The 21997-nt window shown below is 41.1% G+C and overlaps 2 protein-coding genes across 2 annotated transcripts; one reads left to right on the top strand and one right to left on the bottom strand.

The window, feature by feature from the left end:
- The first annotated feature begins 754 nt into the window (after positions 1 to 754).
- pole (polymerase (DNA directed), epsilon) lies at positions 755 to 16769 on the top strand. The gene is made up of 48 exons (XM_052067322.1): positions 755 to 1014; positions 1115 to 1250; positions 1332 to 1412; positions 1517 to 1561; positions 1644 to 1736; positions 1842 to 1996; positions 2193 to 2337; positions 2430 to 2510; positions 2589 to 2696; positions 2776 to 2886; positions 2988 to 3073; positions 3166 to 3285; positions 3763 to 3895; positions 3975 to 4088; positions 4172 to 4384; positions 4771 to 4878; positions 4987 to 5115; positions 5209 to 5311; positions 5422 to 5568; positions 5654 to 5799; positions 5970 to 6118; positions 6213 to 6305; positions 6405 to 6707; positions 7507 to 7702; positions 7797 to 8011; positions 8119 to 8221; positions 8315 to 8395; positions 8700 to 8822; positions 9111 to 9320; positions 9637 to 9849; positions 9947 to 10090; positions 10164 to 10304; positions 10433 to 10586; positions 10687 to 10793; positions 10948 to 11124; positions 11220 to 11443; positions 12395 to 12615; positions 12799 to 13003; positions 13079 to 13252; positions 13390 to 13515; positions 13669 to 13801; positions 13887 to 14088; positions 15074 to 15205; positions 15301 to 15494; positions 15583 to 15783; positions 15873 to 15998; positions 16258 to 16347; positions 16429 to 16769. The coding sequence occupies exons 1-48, from the start codon at positions 950 to 952 to the stop codon at positions 16549 to 16551; spliced, it is 6879 nt and encodes a 2292-aa protein (XP_051923282.1). The 5' UTR covers positions 755 to 949; the 3' UTR covers positions 16552 to 16769.
- Positions 16770 to 17837: 1068 nt separating this feature from the next.
- p2rx2 (purinergic receptor P2X, ligand-gated ion channel, 2) lies at positions 17838 to 21595 on the bottom strand. The gene is made up of 12 exons (XM_052067323.1): positions 21299 to 21595; positions 20926 to 21061; positions 20769 to 20840; positions 20626 to 20701; positions 20445 to 20541; positions 19818 to 19898; positions 19585 to 19738; positions 19029 to 19159; positions 18863 to 18953; positions 18716 to 18781; positions 18557 to 18634; positions 17838 to 18220 (listed from the first exon to the last, which is right to left on the bottom strand). Exons 1-12 carry the CDS (start codon positions 21436 to 21438, stop codon positions 18119 to 18121), a joined length of 1224 nt encoding a protein of 407 aa, XP_051923283.1. The 5' UTR covers positions 21439 to 21595; the 3' UTR covers positions 17838 to 18118.
- Between the last annotated feature and the right edge of the window lie 402 nt (positions 21596 to 21997).

Raw genomic sequence — 21997 nt, 5'->3', positions numbered from 1 at the left:
TCCCACACGAACGGAAACACACATAGATCGTTTCCGATGTTCAAACCCTTATCCGTGGGGGGAAATAGTCGTGATGATATCTACGTACATATTTAAGAACGAGCTGCTAGACAGCAAAATTATGTCTCTGCTTCAACTGTTATTTTCTTCTCTTAATGTCTTGTTGCCATATTTTTCAACGTGTTACATACGTCACCGCATCTTTATTGCATTTGTTGTTATTATCTATTTATTTATTTTTACATTTTTCACATTCAGTAATCGGGTAATTAATGTATTGCAACAGATAAAATGAAATTATTTAACTTAGCAATCTAAATTTGTTTAATTCCTGTAAATAATCAAGTAAATTATGTTCGGGAAACCAATTTCAATAGACGTTAAACATTATTCTACATTTTGTGAAATGATTTGTTAATTAATAACATGAAAATAAATATGTATAATCACCAAAATAAAATCAAGCATCATGTTATTTTTAAATAAACTAATAAACACTTTAAAGGGCGTACTGTCTATAATGCACCCAAGCAACTAATGTCCAAAAAAGAAAAGCGAAGAAACACAAGAAAAGAAACACACACGGCTTCAGGTTATTTTAAAAAGTATTTAATTTAATTCAATGGAAAAAACGATGGAATTTTTTTTCTCATAATAATGGGAGAAAAGTACCCGGTGAAGTTTTGAGTCCGTGTACATACGTATTAGAGAAGTGACTGTGTACTAAATAAACGATCTTTGTGAGAACTATTGGCGGTGCTGATCTCGCGGGAATTAGGAGAACGCGCCAAACTAAGAAAACACAAGCTTTGTAGCTGTCAGACGAACAACGGATCCGTTTTGAAATAGCTCCAAAAATTAACCAAATGCAGAATCTGTTGCGGACACAACAGCAAATCTGAGCCGGTAAAACTAATTTTACTGGCCTGTCGTCAGCCCAGCACGCAAAATGGTATTGCAAAATAGTGGAAGATTCAAGTCGGACCGGGGTAAAAGTGGAGAGCAGGAGAACCAGTAAGTAAGCATTATTGAGTCTGCATGAAAACGAAATAGGGCTGTCTTACATGGATGCCATTAAATGTGTTAATAATGGAGAGCAATGTTTTTAAATCAGGGACGATGGCTCCTCTATGTCGGCCCTCAAGAGGCTGGAGCGCAGCCAGTTTACGGATGAGATGGACAGTCGCTTCGGGTTCGAAAGAATGAAAGAACCCGGAGAGAAAACTGGCTGGTTGATCAATATGCATCCAGTAGGTTAACGGTCACTCACTCTCCATATTTTCATTTTCTATCAATACAAAATATAAATGTGCACCTCTCTGTACTTCTAGGCTGAGATACTGGATGAGGACAAAAGGATGGTCAGTGTTGTGGATTATTATTTTATCCAGGAGGATGGGAGCAGGTTTAAGGTGTGTTGGGCGAAACTATTTGGAACACTGTTGGTCACCTGGAAATAGTAAATATTACATAATTCTGAATATGAAGCATGAAATCTAATATTTATTCTCTCTAGGTTGCGCTCCCTTTCAAGCCTTATTTTTACATTGCCACAAAAAAGGTAAATCGAACCATCAAATTTTAATCTTGTCAGATGTCAAACCGTGTAAATGCTGATAAGAAGATTTGCACTTTTCTTTTAGAACTGCGAAAGGGAAGTTATCTCATATTTGTCAAGAAAGTTCCAAGGCAAAGTGTCTAAGCTTGAAATTGTCCCAAAAGAAGATCTGGACCTGGTGAGGGTGTTTTTTATGTGTGTGTGTGTGTGTGTGTGTGTTTACAAGGAATGATGTCTGCTTGATCCTCAGGCTTGCAAATAACATTCTTCTCTTGTCTCTCAGCCCAATCACTTGGTTGGACTGAAGAGAGGCTACATTAAGCTGTCATTCAACACAGTGGACGACCTCATCAAGGTCAAGCGGGAGATTTCGCCAGCAGTACGAAAAAACAGAGAAAGAGAGCAGTCTAATGATGTCTACACATCAATGTTATCAAGGTATATTTTGTTTAATGCAATCATAATCAAAAGGGGTTTACATTTGTATTTTTGTTGACATGCAAGTGGTTGGTTACAGTTTTTGATATCGGCTATTGCGCAATCACAACATTGAAAGCAATCCGTGCTCCAATGTTTGTTTATTTATTTTATTTTGTTCTGGGGCGAGGTAACCTAATGGTTTTAATGTTTGCAGTGCTCTATCAGGCGGGAATGTCACTTCAGCAGAAGAAGATGGGATGTCCAAGAGTTTTTCTGACCAACTAGAAAACATTGTGGACATGAGGGAGTATGACGTGCCCTACCACGTGCGCGTATCCATTGACCTAAAGATCCATGTGGTGAATTTAATTGAAAACTACTGGACAAAATATATCAGAGGGCCTGTATCTGTTGTTCCTCTAATATTTACATGTGTTTTTTTCGCCCTCAGGCTCACTGGTACAACGTTCGCTACAGAGGCAGTGCTTACCCACCAGAGATTGTTCGTAGAGATGATCTCGTTGAACGACCAGTATGACGATTTTCTCGTTGGAAGTTCAATGTCTTTTGCATTGAAGTCGCATCATTCACTTTTCTTTCTTACTTTTAGGACCCTGTTGTGTTGGCGTTTGACATAGAGACCACCAAACTTCCACTAAAATTCCCAGATGCAGAAACTGACCAGATTATGATGATCTCATATATGATAGATGGACAGGTGTGTTTTATGCCTCCTTTTCTGCTCTCCTCATGCTATTGTAACTTGATTTTTTTTTTTTTTTGCTTTCTCCCTGTAGGGATTTCTAATCACAAACAGAGAGATTGTCTCTGAAAACATCGAAGACTTTGAGTTCACGCCCAAACCCGAATATGAAGGTCCTTTCACTGTTTTTAATGAGGATGATGAGGTAAATGTTATGAGAAATGGCATACTACATTTAGCTCCTTTGTATGTAAATGGTAGTATGCGACTTTATTTAGCAACATTGTAATAATGTTATGACTCTAGGTGGCACTTATTCAGAGGTTCTTTGATCACATTCAAGAGACAAAACCCAACATCATCGTGACCTATAACGGAGACTTCTTTGATTGGTAAAGAAATTCTTTTGACTCTCCCGTGTTTAGTCATCTCACTCTAATGTTATCAATGTCTTCATTTTTTACTTTTTCTTCAATTCTTATAGGCCCTTTGTTGAGACACGGGCTTCCGTGCACGGACTGAGCATGCACAGGGAGATTGGATTCCAGAAGGACAGCCAGGGAGAGTACAAGTCCAGTCAGGCCATCCACATGGACAGTTTTAGGTTTGTTTTGTAGAAAACACAATAGCAATATTGAAAGTATGACAATTGGATCAAAATTGAGTGATCTGTGATATTCTGAATCATGTTGGATGTATTACCACTCTTACAGTGGTTTTCACTATTATTTGAAGAAAAGACTATTCGAAAGAAAACATTATTTTGCCTTTTTTGTACTCTGCTGTTTTTCAGAAAGCAAAACATTTCAATTTCACAAAGACACATTATTGTTTAAATGTATTCCCAACAAATTCAATTTTCATCAAAATCATGCTTATTGAGTGTATTTTTTTACACTTACTTTTAGCACGTCGTAGCAATACATTTATCAGCATTGCCAATCTATCATGCATGATAAACGTCATTTCTGCTATAATGTTGGCTTTTTTTTTCAAATGCATGTACAGTTATTTTCTAATATTTCAGAATGTATTTGTATCTAACATTTAATGGAACGATTGTTTTTCTCTCACGCTCTAGGTGGGTTAAGAGAGACAGCTACCTGCCAGTGGGAAGCCATAATCTGAAGGCTGCAGCCAAGGCTAAACTGGGTTATGACCCTGTGGAGCTTGACCCAGAGGAAATGTGCCGCATGGCAACGGAGGAACCACAGGTATGATTTTTGGATTTGTTTTTTCTTATAAAAGCTGTCTCATTCTTTTTGCTTTCTTTTATTTGGAACTTTTTGCCAGACATTAGCAACCTACTCCGTGTCAGATGCTGTTGCCACATACTACCTTTACATGAAGTATGTTCACCCCTTCATCTTTGCTTTGTGCACTATCATCCCCATGGAGCCCGATGAGGTTTGTATGCAGTACAATACACTACAAAGTATGAATACGGTGTGTTACTGTGAGACACAGCTTCTGTGTTCCGCTCTGTACAGGTTCTGCGTAAAGGCTCTGGTACTCTATGCGAAGCTCTGCTCATGGTGCAGGCCTTCCATGCCAACATTGTCTTCCCCAATAAACAGGAACAAGTTTTCAATAAGATGACAGACGACGGACACGTCTTGGACTCTGAGACTTATGTGGGCGGCCACGTGGAGGCGCTGGAGTCTGGAGTGTTTCGAAGTGACATTCCTTGCCGTTTCAAAATGGTAAAACTGTATCCGCTTTGGCGCTCCTATCTTCTGTTTGCTTATACAGTGTCAGTGTTGACACAAATGAAGTGAAAGAATGCTGATCTCGTCTCATTTCACTCACAAATTTACATGAATTTGTTGCTGATTGATTGATATCACAAATCCAATTCAAGGAATTACATTTTTCTTTCTATCACTACATATCGCCGGAATGGTTAGATGAATAAAGATGCATCATTTGTTGTATTTCAATAATAGTTTTGGGACCAGTTCAGTGAAACTGCATAATTTCCCGCCGCACACCTGTTTGTCTCTGATGGCACACTAATGTGCCAGAGCACGCTGGTTGGAAATCGCTGGCTTATTTTGCTTATTTTGAACGGTGATTGGTTTGTTGACAGAATCCAGCTGCTTTTGACTTCCTATGCCAAAGAGTTGAGCAAACGATACGTCATGCCATTGAGGAGGAGGAGAAAATCCCCTTGGAGCAAGTAACCAACTTCAGTGAAGTATGTCAATTTTCTTAATTTATCTCCCATTGTTTTATTTTTTTTCTTGCTTGCTTCTATTCTACTTTCCCGCGTGAGGTAAAGGACCCTTTTTTTTTCTGGTAATAGGTCTGCGACGATATCAAAAAGAAGCTAACTTCCCTGAAAGAGGTTCCAAACAGGATCGAATGTCCCCTCATATACCATCTTGATGTTGGAGCGATGTACCCCAATATCATCCTCACCAACCGTCTACAGGTTGAACAAAAAAAGAATTTATCATATAAAGACGCATGAGAGATAAAGATAATATTAAAACTATTGACTTGAATTTCGATTATTTCCATCCAGCCATCTGCAATGGTAAATGAAGCCACTTGTGCTGCCTGCGACTTCAATAAACCGGGCGCCACTTGTCAAAGGAGGATGGCTTGGCACTGGAGAGGGGAAATCAGTAAGCTTGTGTGTCACACGCCTTGTGTTTTGAAAACGTTAAAATTTAATCGGGGAGCAAGCGAAGAGGCATCCAAGAAATGTGTCACATCCTCTTCGGCTCTCCCGCAGTGCCTGCCAGCCGGAGTGAATTCCACCGCATCCAGCAGCAACTAGAGTCTGAGAAGTTCCCTCCATTCTTCCCAAATGGTCCACCTCGGGCCTTCCACACACTCAACAGGGAGGAACAGGCTAAGCATGAGAAGAAACGTCTTGCAGGTGTACTATCTTTGAAAACGTTTTTTTTTTGTCTTGATCTTCTCCGTGTCAAAGGCAGTTCTGACACACGTTGTTCTTGTGTCAGATTACTGCAAGAAGGCGTATAAGAAGACGCACGTCACCAAACTGGAGGAGCGAGTCACCACCATCTGTCAGAGAGAAAACTCCTTCTATGTGGATACTGTTCGAGCTTTCAGGGATCGGCGATATGAGTTTAAAGGGCTACACAAGGTACCTTCCTTCGTGACACGGAAAATAGCAAATGAGTCATGCCGTCGTCCCAGGAGGTTGAAGGGCTGGGGCACTTGTTTGATTGGTCAATCTCTACATGTCAATCATCTCCTCATGGTAACAGAAAAACCACTTCATCCAACTGCCTCCTTTACATCATGTCTCTTAAGGTGTGGAAGAAGAAACTGTCCGCAGCTCAGGACAGCGGAGACGCTGCTGAGGTCAAGCGCTGCAAAAACATGGAGATCCTATACGAGTCTCTTCAGCTGGCTCACAAGTGTATCCTAAACTCTTTTTACGGCTATGTCATGAGAAAAGGGTACAAGTTCTCCCCCGCCACACACACACTAAATTCAGTAAACAGCCCTGAAATAAATCTGTGTTGCTAAACCGCTGCGCTTTGTGTCCACCAGGGCTCGCTGGTACTCAATGGAGATGGCCGGCATTGTGTGCTACACTGGTGCCAATATCATCACTCAAGCGAGAGAGCTCATTGAACAAATAGGGTGAGTAACATGTGGAAACGGCGATAATCAATGTGTACCGGATCAGTAGATTTCCACAGAAAAAAAAGTCTGTTTGTTGACAACTTTCTTGTGACTTAGGAGGCCACTCGAGTTGGATACTGATGGTATCTGGTGCGTCCTCCCGAACACTTTCCCAGAGAACTTTGTAGTGAAGACGAGTAATGAGAAGAAGCCCAAGGTGACCATCTCCTACCCCGGTGCCATGCTGAATATCCTGGTTAAGGAGGGCTTCACCAATAACCAGTATCACGAGCTGGTAGACCCCTCGTCGCTCACTTACAATATCAGGGCAGAGAACAGCATCTTCTTCGAAGTGGATGGGCCGTATCTAGCCATGATTTTGCCCGCCTCGAAAGAAGAAGGCAAGAAGTTAAAGAAAAGGTACAGCCAAATAGCCTTTTTCCTGGTAATAGTTCCTCCTTCCCCTACGGAGGTCATACCCCAATTTATAAGCATATGCTGTCCACTTGCGTGTAACTGCATTATATCGACTTACATTTCAATATTGGCCCCAAAATAATGTCTGATTTACAAAAAAAAAACCCAACAACAACCCCCCCAAAATAACAATTGAACAGTCATCTGTACCCGAAAAAGAAAATGACGTACCGTACTGGAGTGGTGTAAAATTAACTGACAGGAGCATTTTACAATCCATTTATTCCATGTGGTACAGACACAATCAAGTGGTATCCAATGAACGACAACAAATCGATCTCCCTTGCATTGAGAGCGATTTGAGTGATTACCTTCCTCGCCGTTGTACTGTGGGAGAGCTAATACTTTTTTTTCATTCGTTTTCTTACTATTTATTTATTTAACTGGGTTAAATAAATAATAATTGAGACTAAAAAGCCTTTGGCAAGAGTGACCTGGCCAAAACAACAGCCATAAGCAATAAGCTCAATGTATATACAAAATGTATTCGATTAAATGTAACCGTTGGAAGTGGTTCTACACCACTGTAAACTACAACAATAATAATAAGTATATTGTTCAATGAATCCTTTTCTAACAGTTTAAATCAAAAGTGAGTATGATTATCTTTGCAAAGGTAGAATTTTTGCACTTGTGTTCGATGTGAACAGAAATGACATTTGCAGTATGTTCATTTTATAAGTTTCTAATTTAATAAAAACGCTGGCACGGTGGATGATTTGGATTTGACCTTTCATTTTAGGTACGCCGTATTCAATGAGGACGGCTCTCTGGCCGAGCTGAAAGGTTTTGAAGTGAAGAGAAGAGGGGAGCTGCAACTCATTAAGATCTTCCAGTCTTCCGTGTTTGAAGCTTTCCTCAAAGGTACCACCCTGGAGGAGGTCTACGCCTCGGTAGCCAAAGTGGCTGACTACTGGCTGGATGTGCTGTACAGCAAGGTAACGGCAGTTTCACACTTGTATGTGAAAGTTATGAGTCTATTTGTCAAACAACTTCAAGACCTTATATTGATCGTCCATATTGGTGTTCCAGGCCGCCAACATGCCGGATGCTGAGCTGTTTGACCTGATATCAGAAAATCGCTCCATGTCTAAAAAGTTGGAGGACTACGGAGAGCAAAAGTCCACTTCCATTAGCACAGCCAAGAGACTGGCAGAGTTCCTGGGTGACCAAATGGTGAAAGATGCCGGTCTTAGCTGTCGTTATGTCATCTCACGAAAGCCAGAAGGATCACCTGTCACAGAGAGGTGGGGCAACGGCGCGTGTAGCTCCTCAGTACTACCTTGATACTGATCGGCTGTCAAAACTGACATGAAGCGAAAGTTCCCCGGTTCATACATGTCTCCTCCATCAGAGCTATTCCTTTGGCCATCTTCCAAGCCGAGCCAAGCGTGACCAAACATTTTCTGCGTAAATGGCTGAAAATGCCCAGCTTGCATGACTTTGACATCCGCTCGGTAAGGATTTGGAATAAAATAGCTTCCAAATGAATTGATTTTTTTTTTCCCCCTTCAAATTACATCAGATTGTGTTTCCTGTTCACATCACAGATCGTTGATTGGAGTTACTACATAGAGAGGTTAGGGAGTGCAATCCAGAAAATTATCACCATCCCTGCAGCTCTTCAACAGGTAACTTAAAAAAATAAATAAATAAAAATGATGATACATGTGGGACGGCCCGGTGGATCAGTGGTTAGCACATTGACCTCACATTGCAGAGGTCATGGGTTCGATCCCGACTCCGGCCTACCTGTCTGGAGTTTGCATGTTCTCCCCTGGGCCTGCGTGGGTTTTCTCTGGGTACATAGTCAGAAAGCTAGTCGTTTGAAAATATCTTTGTTTTCAGGGCAGTAATTTTCAATTAGAATGCCAAATACAGTACTTTGGTAACAGTCAAGGGCTTTGATTACAACATACTTGTTTTGATGTTCAGGTGAAGAATCCAGTCCCTCGAGTCCGACATCCCGACTGGCTTCACAAGAAACTTCTTGAGAAAAATGATGTCTACAAACAAAAGAAAATCAGCGAGATATTCACCAGCGAGGGCAAGAGACAGGTTGGTTACCTCAGAGCAACACGTTCAAATTGGGCAAGGAATAATTGTTCATTCAATCACGATTCGTTAATTTCCTCCGGATCCCATCAAGGAAATGAGGTTCGTATCCATCCTGAATAGAAATGCTTAATTCCCTTAACAGGATAATTTCATTTAAGACACAACATTGTCATGGGTTGTTGGTGCAAGTCATTTAATCATTAACCTTCCCATGATCCCAAATCTTCAGCCCATATTTTATTGTTTCAAGCCCCTCTTTTGAACAGACAATATCTGCTTTTTCTTCAGGTAGCTCATCAGCTCCTCGAGGGCCATCCAGTTCCTGATATGGAGGACTTTGGGATGCCAGCTAAGCCTCTGCAGCCGGCCATCCTCATCAGCACCAAGAGGAAGAGAGCATCTCAAGGGGAGGACAGCCAGGTCGAGTCTCAGGATCTTGAGCTTACCCAGTCGTGGAGGGAAGTTTTGGGACCGCCGCCACCAATGGGCAAGACGAAGGTAGGCCACTGGCTAGATGCCGTATTAGATTTAACTCATGTGAAATGTGATCCAAATGAAACTTGCTTTGACATTAAGCTCTGTCCACAAATACAACATGTAATTTATATACTAATATACATGTTGACATTTTTGTTGGAGTCATAATGAAAACAGATTTTTAATTGTTTGTATGCAAGCAGGTCTTTGGAGTTCCCGTTCGCCCACGCATCAAGTGTCAAATTACTCATCCGTTTTTTTTTTTGTTTGTTGTTGTTGTTTTTTTAGAGGTATCGAATGACTTTTTAAAACGTTTTCAAAATCTGTCTCCCTATAGGAGGAACACCTTGTGTGGTTGCGTTACCATAAGAAAAAGTGGGAGCTGCAGATGAGGCAGAGGAAGGAGAGAAAGAAAAAGAGAAGACTGCTGGATGGAGAAGCCCAGCCTGTAAGCGGGGGAGTGATCAGGGATGGCCCCACCACAGGCATCGGCGGTTTCCTCCGCAAAACGGCTCGCAGCATCCTGGACATGGCGTGGCAAATAGTGCAGGTCACCTCACCAACACCATCCTCTTTTTAGATGGGGTCCTACCCTCTTTATCCATGGCATAAAATGATCATTGAAGTCATGTATCTGATCCTTGCAGATTGCAGAAACCAGCCACCCAGGACTTTACAAGTTATGGGCCGTGATAGGAAATGACCTCCACTGCATGAAGCTCAACATTCCTCGCATCTTCTATGTCAACCAAAAAGTCCCAAAGCAGGAGGAGGGACCAACATACAAAAAGGTAAGCACTAAGCAAGCTAACCCCTCATCCCCCTACCAAAGTATCTGTTTTATTTGTTTGTGTGTTACATCAGGTGAATCGGATGCTCCCTCGCTCCAACATGGTGTACTACCTCTATGAGTACTGTGTCCCTGAGGACATGTACCAGGAGCACATTAACGAGATCAACGCTGACCTCTCGGCCCCAGACATCGAAGGGGTCTATGAAACACAGGTAGCATACAAACACCACCGCCATTACTGTCAGTTTTGCCACAACTCTTGTATGTCACTTTCCAGTTGATGTGCCACGCGTGTCTAATGGGACCACTGATAAAAAGATGGTGCATTTTGACCTTTCAGGTGCCACTACTGTTTCGTGCACTCGTGCAGCTCGGATGTGTGTGTATGGTCAATAAGCGTGTTGGGAGGGATATGGCCGGAAGGGAGGCAGACACTTTTGATCTGGAGAATCTGGATATGAGGTCTCTGGCCCAGTTCAGCTACTTGGAGCCAGGTATGAGCATGTTCGCAGCATAATGTGTTCGTGTGATTTACTAATTGAACGTCCGACAGAGTCTGTTAATGTTCCTCTGTCATGTTTGTTTTTCTTCCAGGAAGTGTTCGCCACATGTACCTTTACCATCACAGTCAGGGTCACAAGGCCTTGTTCGGCCTTTTCATCCCTTCTCAGCGCAAGGCCAATATCTTTATTCTGGACACTGTAAGAACTATGCAGTGCTCTAGGCTCTATGGTTTATGTTGCCATCTTTCTGGTGGGAGTCTTGCATGATGCATTTAATAAAACTGACCCGCTGCCTTGCTTTGAAGAATGCATTCTTGCTCACTTTGAGCTTTGTCTTTCCTTTTCTATGCAGGTGCGAAGCAACCAGATGCCAAACCTCAGTAACGTCTACACCGCTGAGCGCACTGCCCTATTGGAAAAAACAACAGAGGATCTTCTGCCTCCAGAAAAACACAATTTTGAGGTTCGGGCTGAAAATGATGTGAAAGCCATTTACCGTGCACTGCAACGCACACTTATAAGCTACAAGGTGAGAAAAAAAACGGGACTTATCCACTGATATGACTTTTTTTATTGGAATTTATGCTTTGAGTCTTGTAACGTGCTTTTATTTGTTATGTTTAGGAGGAGCGCCGGGGGCCGACCCTCATTGCAGTCCAATCCAACTGGGAGTTGCGCCGACTGGCGACAGGGATGCCAGTTCTGGACGAATTCCCAGTCATGCCAGTGCATGTTATTGATGAGATCAGTTACAGTGTGCTGGACTGGCAGCGTCACGGAGCCCGGCGTATGATCCGCCATTATCTGAATCTGGACAGCTATCTATCACAGGCTTTTGATATGGCTCGGTGGGTAGCAGGTGCACTATCAGTGCCGGTAATAGGGCAGCATAACAACCTCACGACACAATGTGTATCACGGTCCAGGCGTCACAATACGCATTGCGAAACATGTGTCTCCCAATACATGGCCTTTGAGGAGATACATTTACCGATATTTTACATTACTTTATATACATTATTATGAAAACAGTCATATGTACAGTGTATATCCAAATATTTTTATTTTGCTGGTTGGGAAACATTTTTTCTCCTTCCACTGTTAGCAGCACTTCCCTTTTACAGTCAGCACAGTGCCTGATCAAATTATGTGCGCCCTGCACAGCACGGATTAGCTTTCAGACATGTGGACACTTTATGAATGAATGTGCAATCTCAATTCTGATGCCACCCCGTCGATATATTGTATGTATTGTAAAGAGGCTCACATAGATATATTTCTGAATCTATTTTTTGTCTCTTTTTTTCTTGTTTGTTTTTGGGGGGGGGGGTTTAAACACACCCCTCATAAGTGCCACACTCATAATTTTTGGGGAGAAACGGTCATTTGTAAGCTAAGAGGGCTTTCCCACTGAAGCCACGTTAATTGTATATCATTAACATTGGATTTTTTTTAAAAAGTACTACAAAGGACCGATTCATATGAGCTGTCCTTTGATTCACAGTGGCTAACATTTATTATAATTTGTATTTTTGAAATTCAGGCAATTGTTAGTCAACGCTATTTGTCATATATACAATTGTAAAATACTGCAATAAGAATTACAACCTTTTGACCAAGATCTTTTTTGACATTTTCAAGAAAACAAAAATGAATGAATTTGTATGTAATGACATTTTGAACAACGTTGTTATCGATACCCTTAGATGTGTTACTTTCACCTGTACTCGGCGCAAAATGTTTTTGTGACGATTTTATTTGAGAACTAAAAATCTGTCCGTCATCTCTTTTCATTTCAGGTATTACCACTTACCTGTGGGAAACCTGCCCCAAGATGTATCAATCTTTGGTTCGGATTTGTTCCTTGCCAGACATCTGCGGAAACACAATCACCTGCTATGGCTCTCTCCCACAGCAAGGCCAGATCTGGGGGGCAAAGAGGCTGATGACAGCCGCCTGGTAATGGAAAGCGATGACCGGGGCTCTGTTGAGATTAATGCGCAAGGATGCTACTCCACAGGTACCTCAACACATGCTTCACTCCAACCATGGAAATTAATTGCCATCTCCAGACATCATTTGTGTGGTTACTCAAACGTTCACCTCTATGTCAAAAATGCCGTCAGCTAGCCAAATCTGATGCAAGATTTGAGTGCAATACAAAGGTGATCTCATCGTGACGAATGACTGTCGCATCTTACAGTGTGTGTGGAGCTGGACCTGCAGAGCTTGGCTGTGAACACCATCCTCCAGTCACAGCATGTCAACGACATGGAGGGAGGAGCCAGTCTGGGTGTTAGTTTTGATGTGATCCAACAGGCGTCTTTGGAGGACATGATGTCAGGAAACCAAGGTGCTAGCTCATTAGCGAGCTATGACGAGACCGCCCTCTGCTCCAACACCTTTAGGTACATCGATAAAACACACACACACACATTTTATATTTGCTTGCTGCTCCAATGCTTTATGTTTTGCACAAGCAGGATCTTGAAGAGCATGGTGGTGGGCTGGGTCCGAGAGATCACACAGTACCACAACGTGTATGCAGACAACCAGGTGATGCACTTCTACCGCTGGCTGCACTCTCCCAGCTCACTGCTCTATGACCCCGCTCTGCACCGCACCTTGCACAACATGATGAAGAAGGTCTTTCTGCAGTGAGTGATGCATATCCTTTTTTTGCTAGCATGTAGTCCTGTACATTGTTTCACCTGCGCAAATCCGTTTTTCGATTTATGGCGGGAAGTTTAACGAGCAATCCTCGATACTGTAATTCCTGTTATTGTGTTGACAGATTAATTGCGGAGTTCAAGCGTTTAGGCTCCACGGTGGTGTATGGAAACTTCAACAGGATCATCTTGTGCACCAAAAAACGCAGGATAGACGATGCCATTGGATATGTGGAATACATCACGAATAGGTTTGACAGTTGTCATCTTCAAACCATACCTCTGAGAATTCATATCAATTCTTGCATCATCCTTACGAGCCAACATTTCGTTGTATTTGTTATACCACATCCATGGGATCGTACATCGTCACCAACCACAGACTGTCTGACTTTGTCTTGAAGCATACATTCCAGAGAAATCTTCCACTCTTTGTCCATCTCCTTCTCCCAATGTTGGGAGTTTCTACTGTGGATGGACCCGGCTAACAATGGTGGTGTGAAAGGCAAACTTCCATCCAGCGTCTTGTATGGCGAGGTAGTTCAAACGTAGTTACTTATTGTCGGTGTCCACTGTTTAACAAATAGGCAGCTCATTGCCGCTCTGGGCTGGTGTCTCCTAGGAAGGCGTGAAAGCAAAGAAAAACACAAACCCAGATGAAGATGGCAGTGAGGATGATGAGGAGGATGAAGCGCACGCTCAGGAAGAGGAGGAAGATGCAGAGGCGGATGAGGTGGAGGACTTGATTGAGAGCAACTGGAATATCATGCAGTATCTGCCGCAAAGTGCCTCCTGCCAGAACTACTTCCTCATGATTGTGTCGGGTGAGCAACAATGACTTCCCAGTTAGAGTTACGAATAAAGGAGCATGCGCCGGCATGTGCACGCGTGCCACGTCATCGTGTATTCGGCGCTATATATGCTCATGTCGAGTCTAGCTGTCTGGTTGCATGACAAACGGTCGTTTCCCCCCAGGCATCAAGCGCACATTGTCATTCATATATTGGTCAGTTCCCCCAACCCGCATTGATAAAGAAATTTCGGTGGTACCATCCGACTTTTCAGCTCAGGGCACCGAGAAGTGTAGCGGCGACACTTTATAGAACTGCCCTACATCATACTAACACATGATTCTGATGTGTAAGTTACCTGATTTGGCCGCATGCAACAGCAGGCAAATATTAGCAACTGCACTTAATAATATACCGTTTTTTCCACACTTAAAGGCGCACCTAAAAGCCTTCCATTTTCTTAAAAGCTCACAGCGCAACGCAGAGTTCAAACTTAAGGCGATCGGTTACGCAGTTGAACACGGAAATAGAGCAGCGGCAAGAGAGTTCAACGTTAACGAGTCAATGTTACAACTTGCTGTTGCTGTTACAACGGTGCTTTATTAAATACGTTTTACTGACATCTGATCATTCTGTTTGTGTTTCCTTGAGCGTAGCTCCATCTAGTGGACGCATTGTAGATTGCCTCTTTTAAAGCGGTGCGCCCAATGTGTGAAAACAATTACAAAATAGGCCATTCATCGAAGGTCCGGCTCATAATCCAGTGCGCCTTTTAGTGTGGAAAATACGGTATGTATTTAATATCTCTTTGAAAAAAATATCAACCCAAGTTGAGTATGAATAAATTTATAAATGCTGAATATTTAATGCCCCTCTTTTATCGAATCTCAGGCCAGTGACTGGTATTTTACATTCTCAAAGACCCTCGCATCAGTCATACAATAGCAATACGTATTTGTAGTACATAATGGCATCACTTTGCACTCATGCACCACTTCTCATCCTACTTTCTACTCAGCTTACATTGCAGCAGTTTACCAAAGCATGAAAGAAGAGCTGAGACGCAACACACCTGGTGCAACACCAGTCAAGAGACGAGGCTGCAGCCAGATTTCTCAGCAGGTCGTGGGGGATTTATGCGCTCTTCCTGGTTAGAATGCTCTCGAGTTAATACAGAAAAACAATGCCGGATGTTATGATGGGACCTTGTGCTTAGATTTTGCCTATTTCAAATCTCTCCTTCAGGAATGATCTCTTTCTCTCAGGAGTATGTGTCCAGCGAACTGACGCAGAACATTTTTAGTATTACTCAAAAAATCCAAAAAAAGGTGACTGGTACCAGGAATGTGGCCCAACCCTCGGAAATGTTCCCGGTCTTGCCAGGCTCACACTTGCCCCTTAACAACCCAGCTTTGGAGTTTGTCAAATATGTCTGTCAGGTAAATATGACGGGGGGGGGGGGGGGGGGGGGGGGTGACCTTTATGTTAAATCAGCTGCTTTTCTTCATCCTTTGTTTCTTTCTTCAGGTCCTCTCGCTCGATGGCAACATTGTGAACCAGGTGAACAAGCTTAAGAGGGACCTTCTGCGCCTTGTGGATGTGGGGGAGTTCTCGGAAGAGGCCACTTTTCGCGACCCCTGCAACTCATACATACTACCTGAAGTTATATGCCACAACTGCAATTTCTGCCGTGACCTCGACCTCTGCAAAGACCCTTCGGTGGTGCAAGTAAGCCTGCAGAGGCTCTGTTAGTAATACAACTGTGGGGTTTTCTTGTTAATTGCATAGACTGTGATTTTTCTATTTTTTTTCTTCAGGATGGTGCCGTCTTGCCACAGTGGTTTTGTTCAAACTGCAAAGCCCAGTACGAGACTGAGTCTATTGAGATGGCGTTGGTGGAAGCCTTACAGAAGAAATTGATGAGCTACACATTGCAGGACCTGGTGAATTAAAATGACTTCATAGAAAAAAATAATATGCTGCAATGTACATAGAGCAGTAGCTGACAATGTTTGCTTCAAATCCCACTTTGGATAGAAAATTTAGGAATCAATTTGACATGTTGAGAAGGCGAATCAATAATATGATTAATGTCTTTTAAACATCTTGTCACTAATTGTGTGTACATGTTTCGATCACTAGCCTGTTATCAAGCACTCAGGTTTTATGTGAGCTAACCTTTTTTGTGTATGTGATGTTTAGGTTTGTACTAAATGTAAAGGAGTGAAGGAAGCAAACATGCCTCTCTACTGCAAATGCGCCGGAGACTTTGAACTCACTTTCCCAGCTAAGGTATGCGTTCCATTATATTCTTCGAATGCATGTGGTTGATTTTTTTTTCTTAATTTACGTATTCTCTCTTTCCTTCGAAAGAACTTCTCAGAGCAGGTCACGGTATTCCAGAACATTGCATCCCACTACAACATGAGATTCCTGAAGGAGACCATTGACTGGTTAATGGTAATGAGTCCACAAATGAGTCAGGGTGCTTCTTAAAGGCACAACTGAGCTTCATCACTGTCGCATTAGAACAACTCGTTCATCACTGTTGGTGATTGTTGCTCGAGTGAGCATGCATGTGTGTGTGCATTGTGTACTTGTAGACTTGTATGGCTGAGTACAGCCAATGTGGGCTGTCAATGTGCTTGAACTCTCAGTGGTGGGAGTTTTAAAATAATGTATGTATATTGATTAAAATTTTGACCGTCAATAAACTTTTTTTTGCTGTGTAATATATTCCAAGCAGTGGTCGGGTCGCTTTAAAAGTATCATCACATCCTCTGTTGTTGTCATCGTTTCTTGGGACAACCATCGATCTGTACAAACACTTAAAAACACACTTTAAGACTTTTCTCGCCATCAATAATTTATTAATTCCCAGGGTGATGAGCTGCGAGGGCTTTAATTTTGCCAATTAGCAACTGTATAATAACGTCTGCACACGGTTGTTGACTTTGCGTAACAAAACTGTGGCTATATTAAATATTTGAAAAATAGCAAATACAAACTACTCCCTCAGAAACCAAACACAAAGACATATAACACATTGAGATGAAAGGAAAATCAGTTATCGCAAAGTGATTGTCACACTTTTTTTGTCTAATATTTTTTAACGTACAGTGTGTGCAATTTGAGAAAAACATTAAACTGGTTTCAACAGCACGTTTGTTGCCGAATAATATTTGTGTAAATGTTGACATATTTACACATAATCCATCGATGCCCCGTTGTCTGTTCACAATCTACCTATTTCTAAAACAAATATCGGTAACGTAATTGTAAAGAAGCACTATTAGCTTATCCCTCCAGGCTGATGCATGCACGTTTAAATGATGTTTATGACCACACATTTTACTTATATTTATTTGTTCTTCTCCATGTCCACAAAGATTACTAAATGGTTTCAAACTGAAATGATCCTTCACCCGTCATGCCAGAAATGGATCGATAACTGTTTAACTGGCCATTCTGGTCTTCTGAAAAATCCAGGTTTTAAACAAGCCCATAATCTTGTTAGAGAGGCTTTTTACGGGAAATGATTCACTTATTCGGTGACTGCTCTTGTTGCGCATCATTTCCTGTTGAATTCTCTCATTATACATCAGGCTAAGAGATGATGCTATGCAATTTAGACTAGTTTTATTTTTCATGAAAACTTAATGAATAATAAAATGTTGATTGGTTATAATCTTTTGCATATGAATGATTCCTGTATGTTTGCACAATCAAAGAGCACAAATATGATTTTTAAAAAAATAATAAAATTACCCTTACAGAGAGAATTATTCATTAATTATTTCATTACCACGATCAGAAAAATATTCATGTGTTGCATGTATTCAAGCAAGTATTATTATAATTGGGCACCTCGAACTGCTGTGTCCAATACAAATGTACAGTATTCTGTCTGTTATGTTTGTCTTACAGTATTAAAAAAAAGTTGACATTTCAATAGCAGTTAATAAAATAACTGATGCTGCGTGTCGTTTATTAGAGAACCAGCATTTTGCAAGTCCTTATAGAAAATGTTGATGACGAAATGATGATGACGACGATGATGACATCACAGCGGCACACCATCCGACAAGTCTGACTGATATGAGCTGAAGCTGGTGATGTAAAGTAGTTGTGGAGGAATGGACTCATCGGTCGGTTCATTTATAACCTAGAGAGGAAAATAGCCGTTTAAAGATCATCGTTAACTCAAAGTTGAAACTTGTATTGCCCCAAAACTTTTCTCGTACAGCATCAAATAAATGAGTATGCAGATATGACACTCTTATTTAGTTATTTGCCTTGCATGAAGAAATTGTTCCATTAAACACTCGTCATTGAATGGTAAAATATATCAATTGGTAGAATTACTGAGGGTGCAATAATTTTGTCATTTGTTACCAAAATATGTTTTATGTGACGCCAAATGTGGTCTTAAAACTTCACAACAATGGTCATGTAAATTCTAACGAGGAAGCATATGTTCCACTTGATTATTTTGACTTACTTCATCAAATTTGCTCTCACTGTAGACTTCATCCTTGTCTATAAAAGTCAGCATGATCCAATCACAGATAATGGTACACTAAATGGTAGGAGTGAGGTGAAAGTTGAGTCAGAAAGTGTTTTTCAAGTTGTACAAATGAGGAAAGATGAGCTAACTCACGATTCCGACTGAAGTCAGAGCTGTCACTGCACTGATGATGGTTGGGATTGGGCTAAATTTACCTGCCTGCAAAGAATTAATATTGTAATAACGTCTCATTGCAGTAATTCAGAAATAGATGCAGATTTTTGCTCAGCATTTGCTTACCTGTCCATGAACAATAATATCCAAACGGATGCCATAGGCCTTGATAAGAGTCCGAGACTCTACTCCATCCTTTTGGTAGTATTTGGCAAATCTAGTGATTAATAGCATTGCGGTTAATTGACAAAAACCTCTGTTTTAAGATTTTATTCCACCCTGTGAAATTCACCTGCAATAGTAACCGGAGTTGGCTTGATCCTTTCTGAGGTCAAGACGCCTAAAGGAATATTTGGGTTTACAGCGGGAAGGATCCAGGTCCAGGTCACAGTTCCAATTGATAAAAACACCAATCACACCTCCCTGAGAAGTCAGTTACCATAAAATACTGTATACATACTGTATATACAGTAAACTATACAATCTATTGTAGAGAGATTATATCAACCCACTTAATAATTTATTATAATTGCTGGGAGTGATCGGTCACAACAAATCATTCCTATCATTGGAAAGATTAAACATTTGTATTGGAACTTATTAGACTGTGCTGGTGTACTTAATTCAGTACCAGCCAATTTTGGACCAAGTCTGACAAGACGTTTAAAAACGTCTTTGGGAGTAAATGAGTTCATAAAGTATTGCGTGGGGGCAATGGTACCAAACACAAACGGTGTAACTCAATCAAATCCACTCTGTAAATTGCAAATACAGTATTGTACCCTTCGCGGCTTCGATTCGACATTTGCTCTTATGAATAAACCGTGTGTAACATGTAATGTACTAACCGTCCTGCAGAGGTCACTAAAGTTCTCTCGGGCTTGATGTGCAATGTAGCCCAGTCGGAAGTTGGGGCAATAGGGCTCCTTCTCCTCATCGTATTGACATTTGTTCAGGTATTTGTGCATGTTACGCCTGTTTGAAGCACCCTTAATATTACCCCTGCCAGAGGAAAAAAAAACTATCATGAGTTATCACTTTGTGTGTTTGATCTTGCTTGTATGTGTGAGTGAGCACATACCTCCGCTCTCCAAACTTTGGAAAGAGGATGGAATTTCTGATAAAGACAGTGAAATTGATCGCCTCCACAAGAGATGGCTCTCTGTCAAACATGAGACAACATGACTCATTCAAGCGATTCCAATACAACTTATTAACACACGCAATCAGCTGAGTTTTATTCTTACAATAGATTGTTTTTAGGTTAAGTCTGTTGAAGGAAAAAAAACAGACTGACTCTACACCATCTATTTGTGGATTTCTTTTGACCTGTTTTCTTTGTCCTTTATTGAACAGGGAACCATATTTGGCAGCTACAAGTTGGAATTAAAAATGTATTGAGGTTTATTCCTGCAAAGCGAAAAAGGATATAGTCTAGAAATAACACAGTGGTAGAATTATAGATGTTTCGAGAAAGCAGCCGGCCATTTATCATCAAGAGATTGTTGAAAGTAGCCATAAAACTTGACATGAATGGTCGTAAATAACCATAATGTATCCCACTGGGATTTTACTCATTCTTGTCTTATTCTGGGTGGTAGACTCTGGATTTTGTGTCGAGACCACACCAGTACTTCAGTGATCAGTAAGAATGCTTAAAAATACCTTGCTGAAAAGAAATATCCAGTTGTTTTTTTTCGTTTCTTACCTCTGGACAGCATACTCTTCGATAGGACACCAGGTTTGGATCTCACAGGTTTTGAAGGTGTGGTTGTAGTATCGAATACATCTGCCGGTCCTCCTGCCTGTCAAACATAATAAATGATCAATAACTTAGAGATACTCATGAGCTAATTACGAATTTATGTGCACAGCACTCGAAAACATACCATGGCCATTCAAGTCAGCCTCTCCTTGGACACAGTCTGAGTCTCTCGAGCAGTTGGCATTTGCAACACCAAAATACTAGAGACAATCACTGACAATCATATTTAATGCTTTAAGTTAAACTGTTTAACTTCAGGCGTGTTACCTCAGCACAGCTTCCTTGTTTCTGGTCGTATGTGACTTCTCGTCTCAATATTGTAGTAATGACATCCCCACCCTGAAAGAGGCCACAATAACACTGATCAATAGTCTTTGCCTCCATAAAGGAAAGCTGCTGTGAAATTGCATGAAGGCGTCTTCACCTCTGATGGTCGAACATATTCCACGGTGTCCAAGATTTCATCTCCACGGACTGCTGAGCCTTTCATGCGAGTGTAAACTGAGCTCGCAGGACGTGTTTCAGTTTCTTGGTACGCTTTTTGACTGATGAAGACATACCTTGACAGCAAATTTAAAAAATAATCATAATAACAAATAAATAAAATAAACACTGATGACAAGGATGTTATTCTGTATGATTCTGTAACCAGCTAAAAACATATTCCTATCTTTGATACCTCAACTGAATATTTATAACTGAAATTTCGTTTAGATTTTGACAGTATAAAGTAAAACATCTGCCAATATATGAAATATACATGCATACAACAAAAATAATAATAATACAATGCCTACCAGACGAAATAGGTGATGACAATAAACTGAACTCCTCTGTAGATGACTCCAAGAGTTAGATTCTTAACCACCATAATTTTGGGGGTTTCATAGTCCCAGAAACCAAGAAAATAATCTTTTAAGCATGCACTAAGTCCCATGTTTAGTTTATATAAAACACAACTCTAATATACCCTGTCTGGTTTCAAGAATTTTATCCCACTCTAACCAGCTTCAATGGCCATTAATATTTCTTTGTTCCGTCTCTCCGCCCTACTTCCGTCTGCATCTCCTTTTGTGTGTTAATGGTCTTGTCCCGGCCAGAAAGAAGACAAGAGGGCGGAGTTGAGTTGAGGTTTTTGCACTTTATTCTGATAGCGCGTATATTTACATCTGAGCGGGGCCAGCTCGTTCATTAGGCAATATAAGCAGATGCTAAGATGCAAAATCAATCAATCAAAATAAATTAAGTCCTGACGACGGCGCACCCGACCCCTCTCCTCAAAACTTCCCTCTGCCGCCCTCTTTTGGCTGATTGATATCTCTGACGGACTTGATGGTGATAGCTATTGAGCAAATCAAGAGTTTTATTTTTTGTAGCTGGCCCGCAAAGAGGCTCCGAAATAATTAGTAGAGATTAACAACCCTCAATATTTATATTGGCCTAATGTACACTTTTATTTGTTGATGACATTTACATTTGACAGGGTAACTTTTTTT

Source organism: Hippocampus zosterae, chromosome 6 (genome assembly GCF_025434085.1).
Source record: "Hippocampus zosterae strain Florida chromosome 6, ASM2543408v3, whole genome shotgun sequence".
Lineage (NCBI taxonomy): Eukaryota > Metazoa > Chordata > Actinopteri > Syngnathiformes > Syngnathidae > Hippocampus > Hippocampus zosterae.
Note: the sequence above shows the minus strand (reverse complement) of the source record. Positions and strands in the feature narration are given on the sequence as shown.

What these genes read in the sequence shown, in the direction of transcription:
- p2rx2 (XM_052067323.1), bottom strand. Translation starts at nt 21,438, where the DNA reads ATGGGACTTAGTGCATGCTTAAAAGATTATTTTCTTGGTTTCTGGGAC. An exon ending in AATATGTTCGACCATCAGAG is followed by an intron (nt 20,841 to 20,925) that starts GTGAAGACGCCT and finishes GGCCTCTTTCAG; the next exon opens with GGTGGGGATGTCATTACTAC. An exon ending in ATATTATTGTTCATGGACAG is followed by an intron (nt 18,782 to 18,862) that starts GTAAGCAAATGC and finishes AATTCTTTGCAG; the next exon opens with GCAGGTAAATTTAGCCCAAT.
- pole (XM_052067322.1), top strand. Translation starts at nt 950, where the DNA reads ATGGTATTGCAAAATAGTGGAAGATTCAAGTCGGACCGGGGTAAAAGT. An exon ending in GGCAAGAAGTTAAAGAAAAG is followed by an intron (nt 6,708 to 7,506) that starts GTACAGCCAAAT and finishes CTTTCATTTTAG; the next exon opens with GTACGCCGTATTCAATGAGG. An exon ending in ATGAAGAAGGTCTTTCTGCA is followed by an intron (nt 13,253 to 13,389) that starts GTGAGTGATGCA and finishes TTGTGTTGACAG; the next exon opens with ATTAATTGCGGAGTTCAAGC.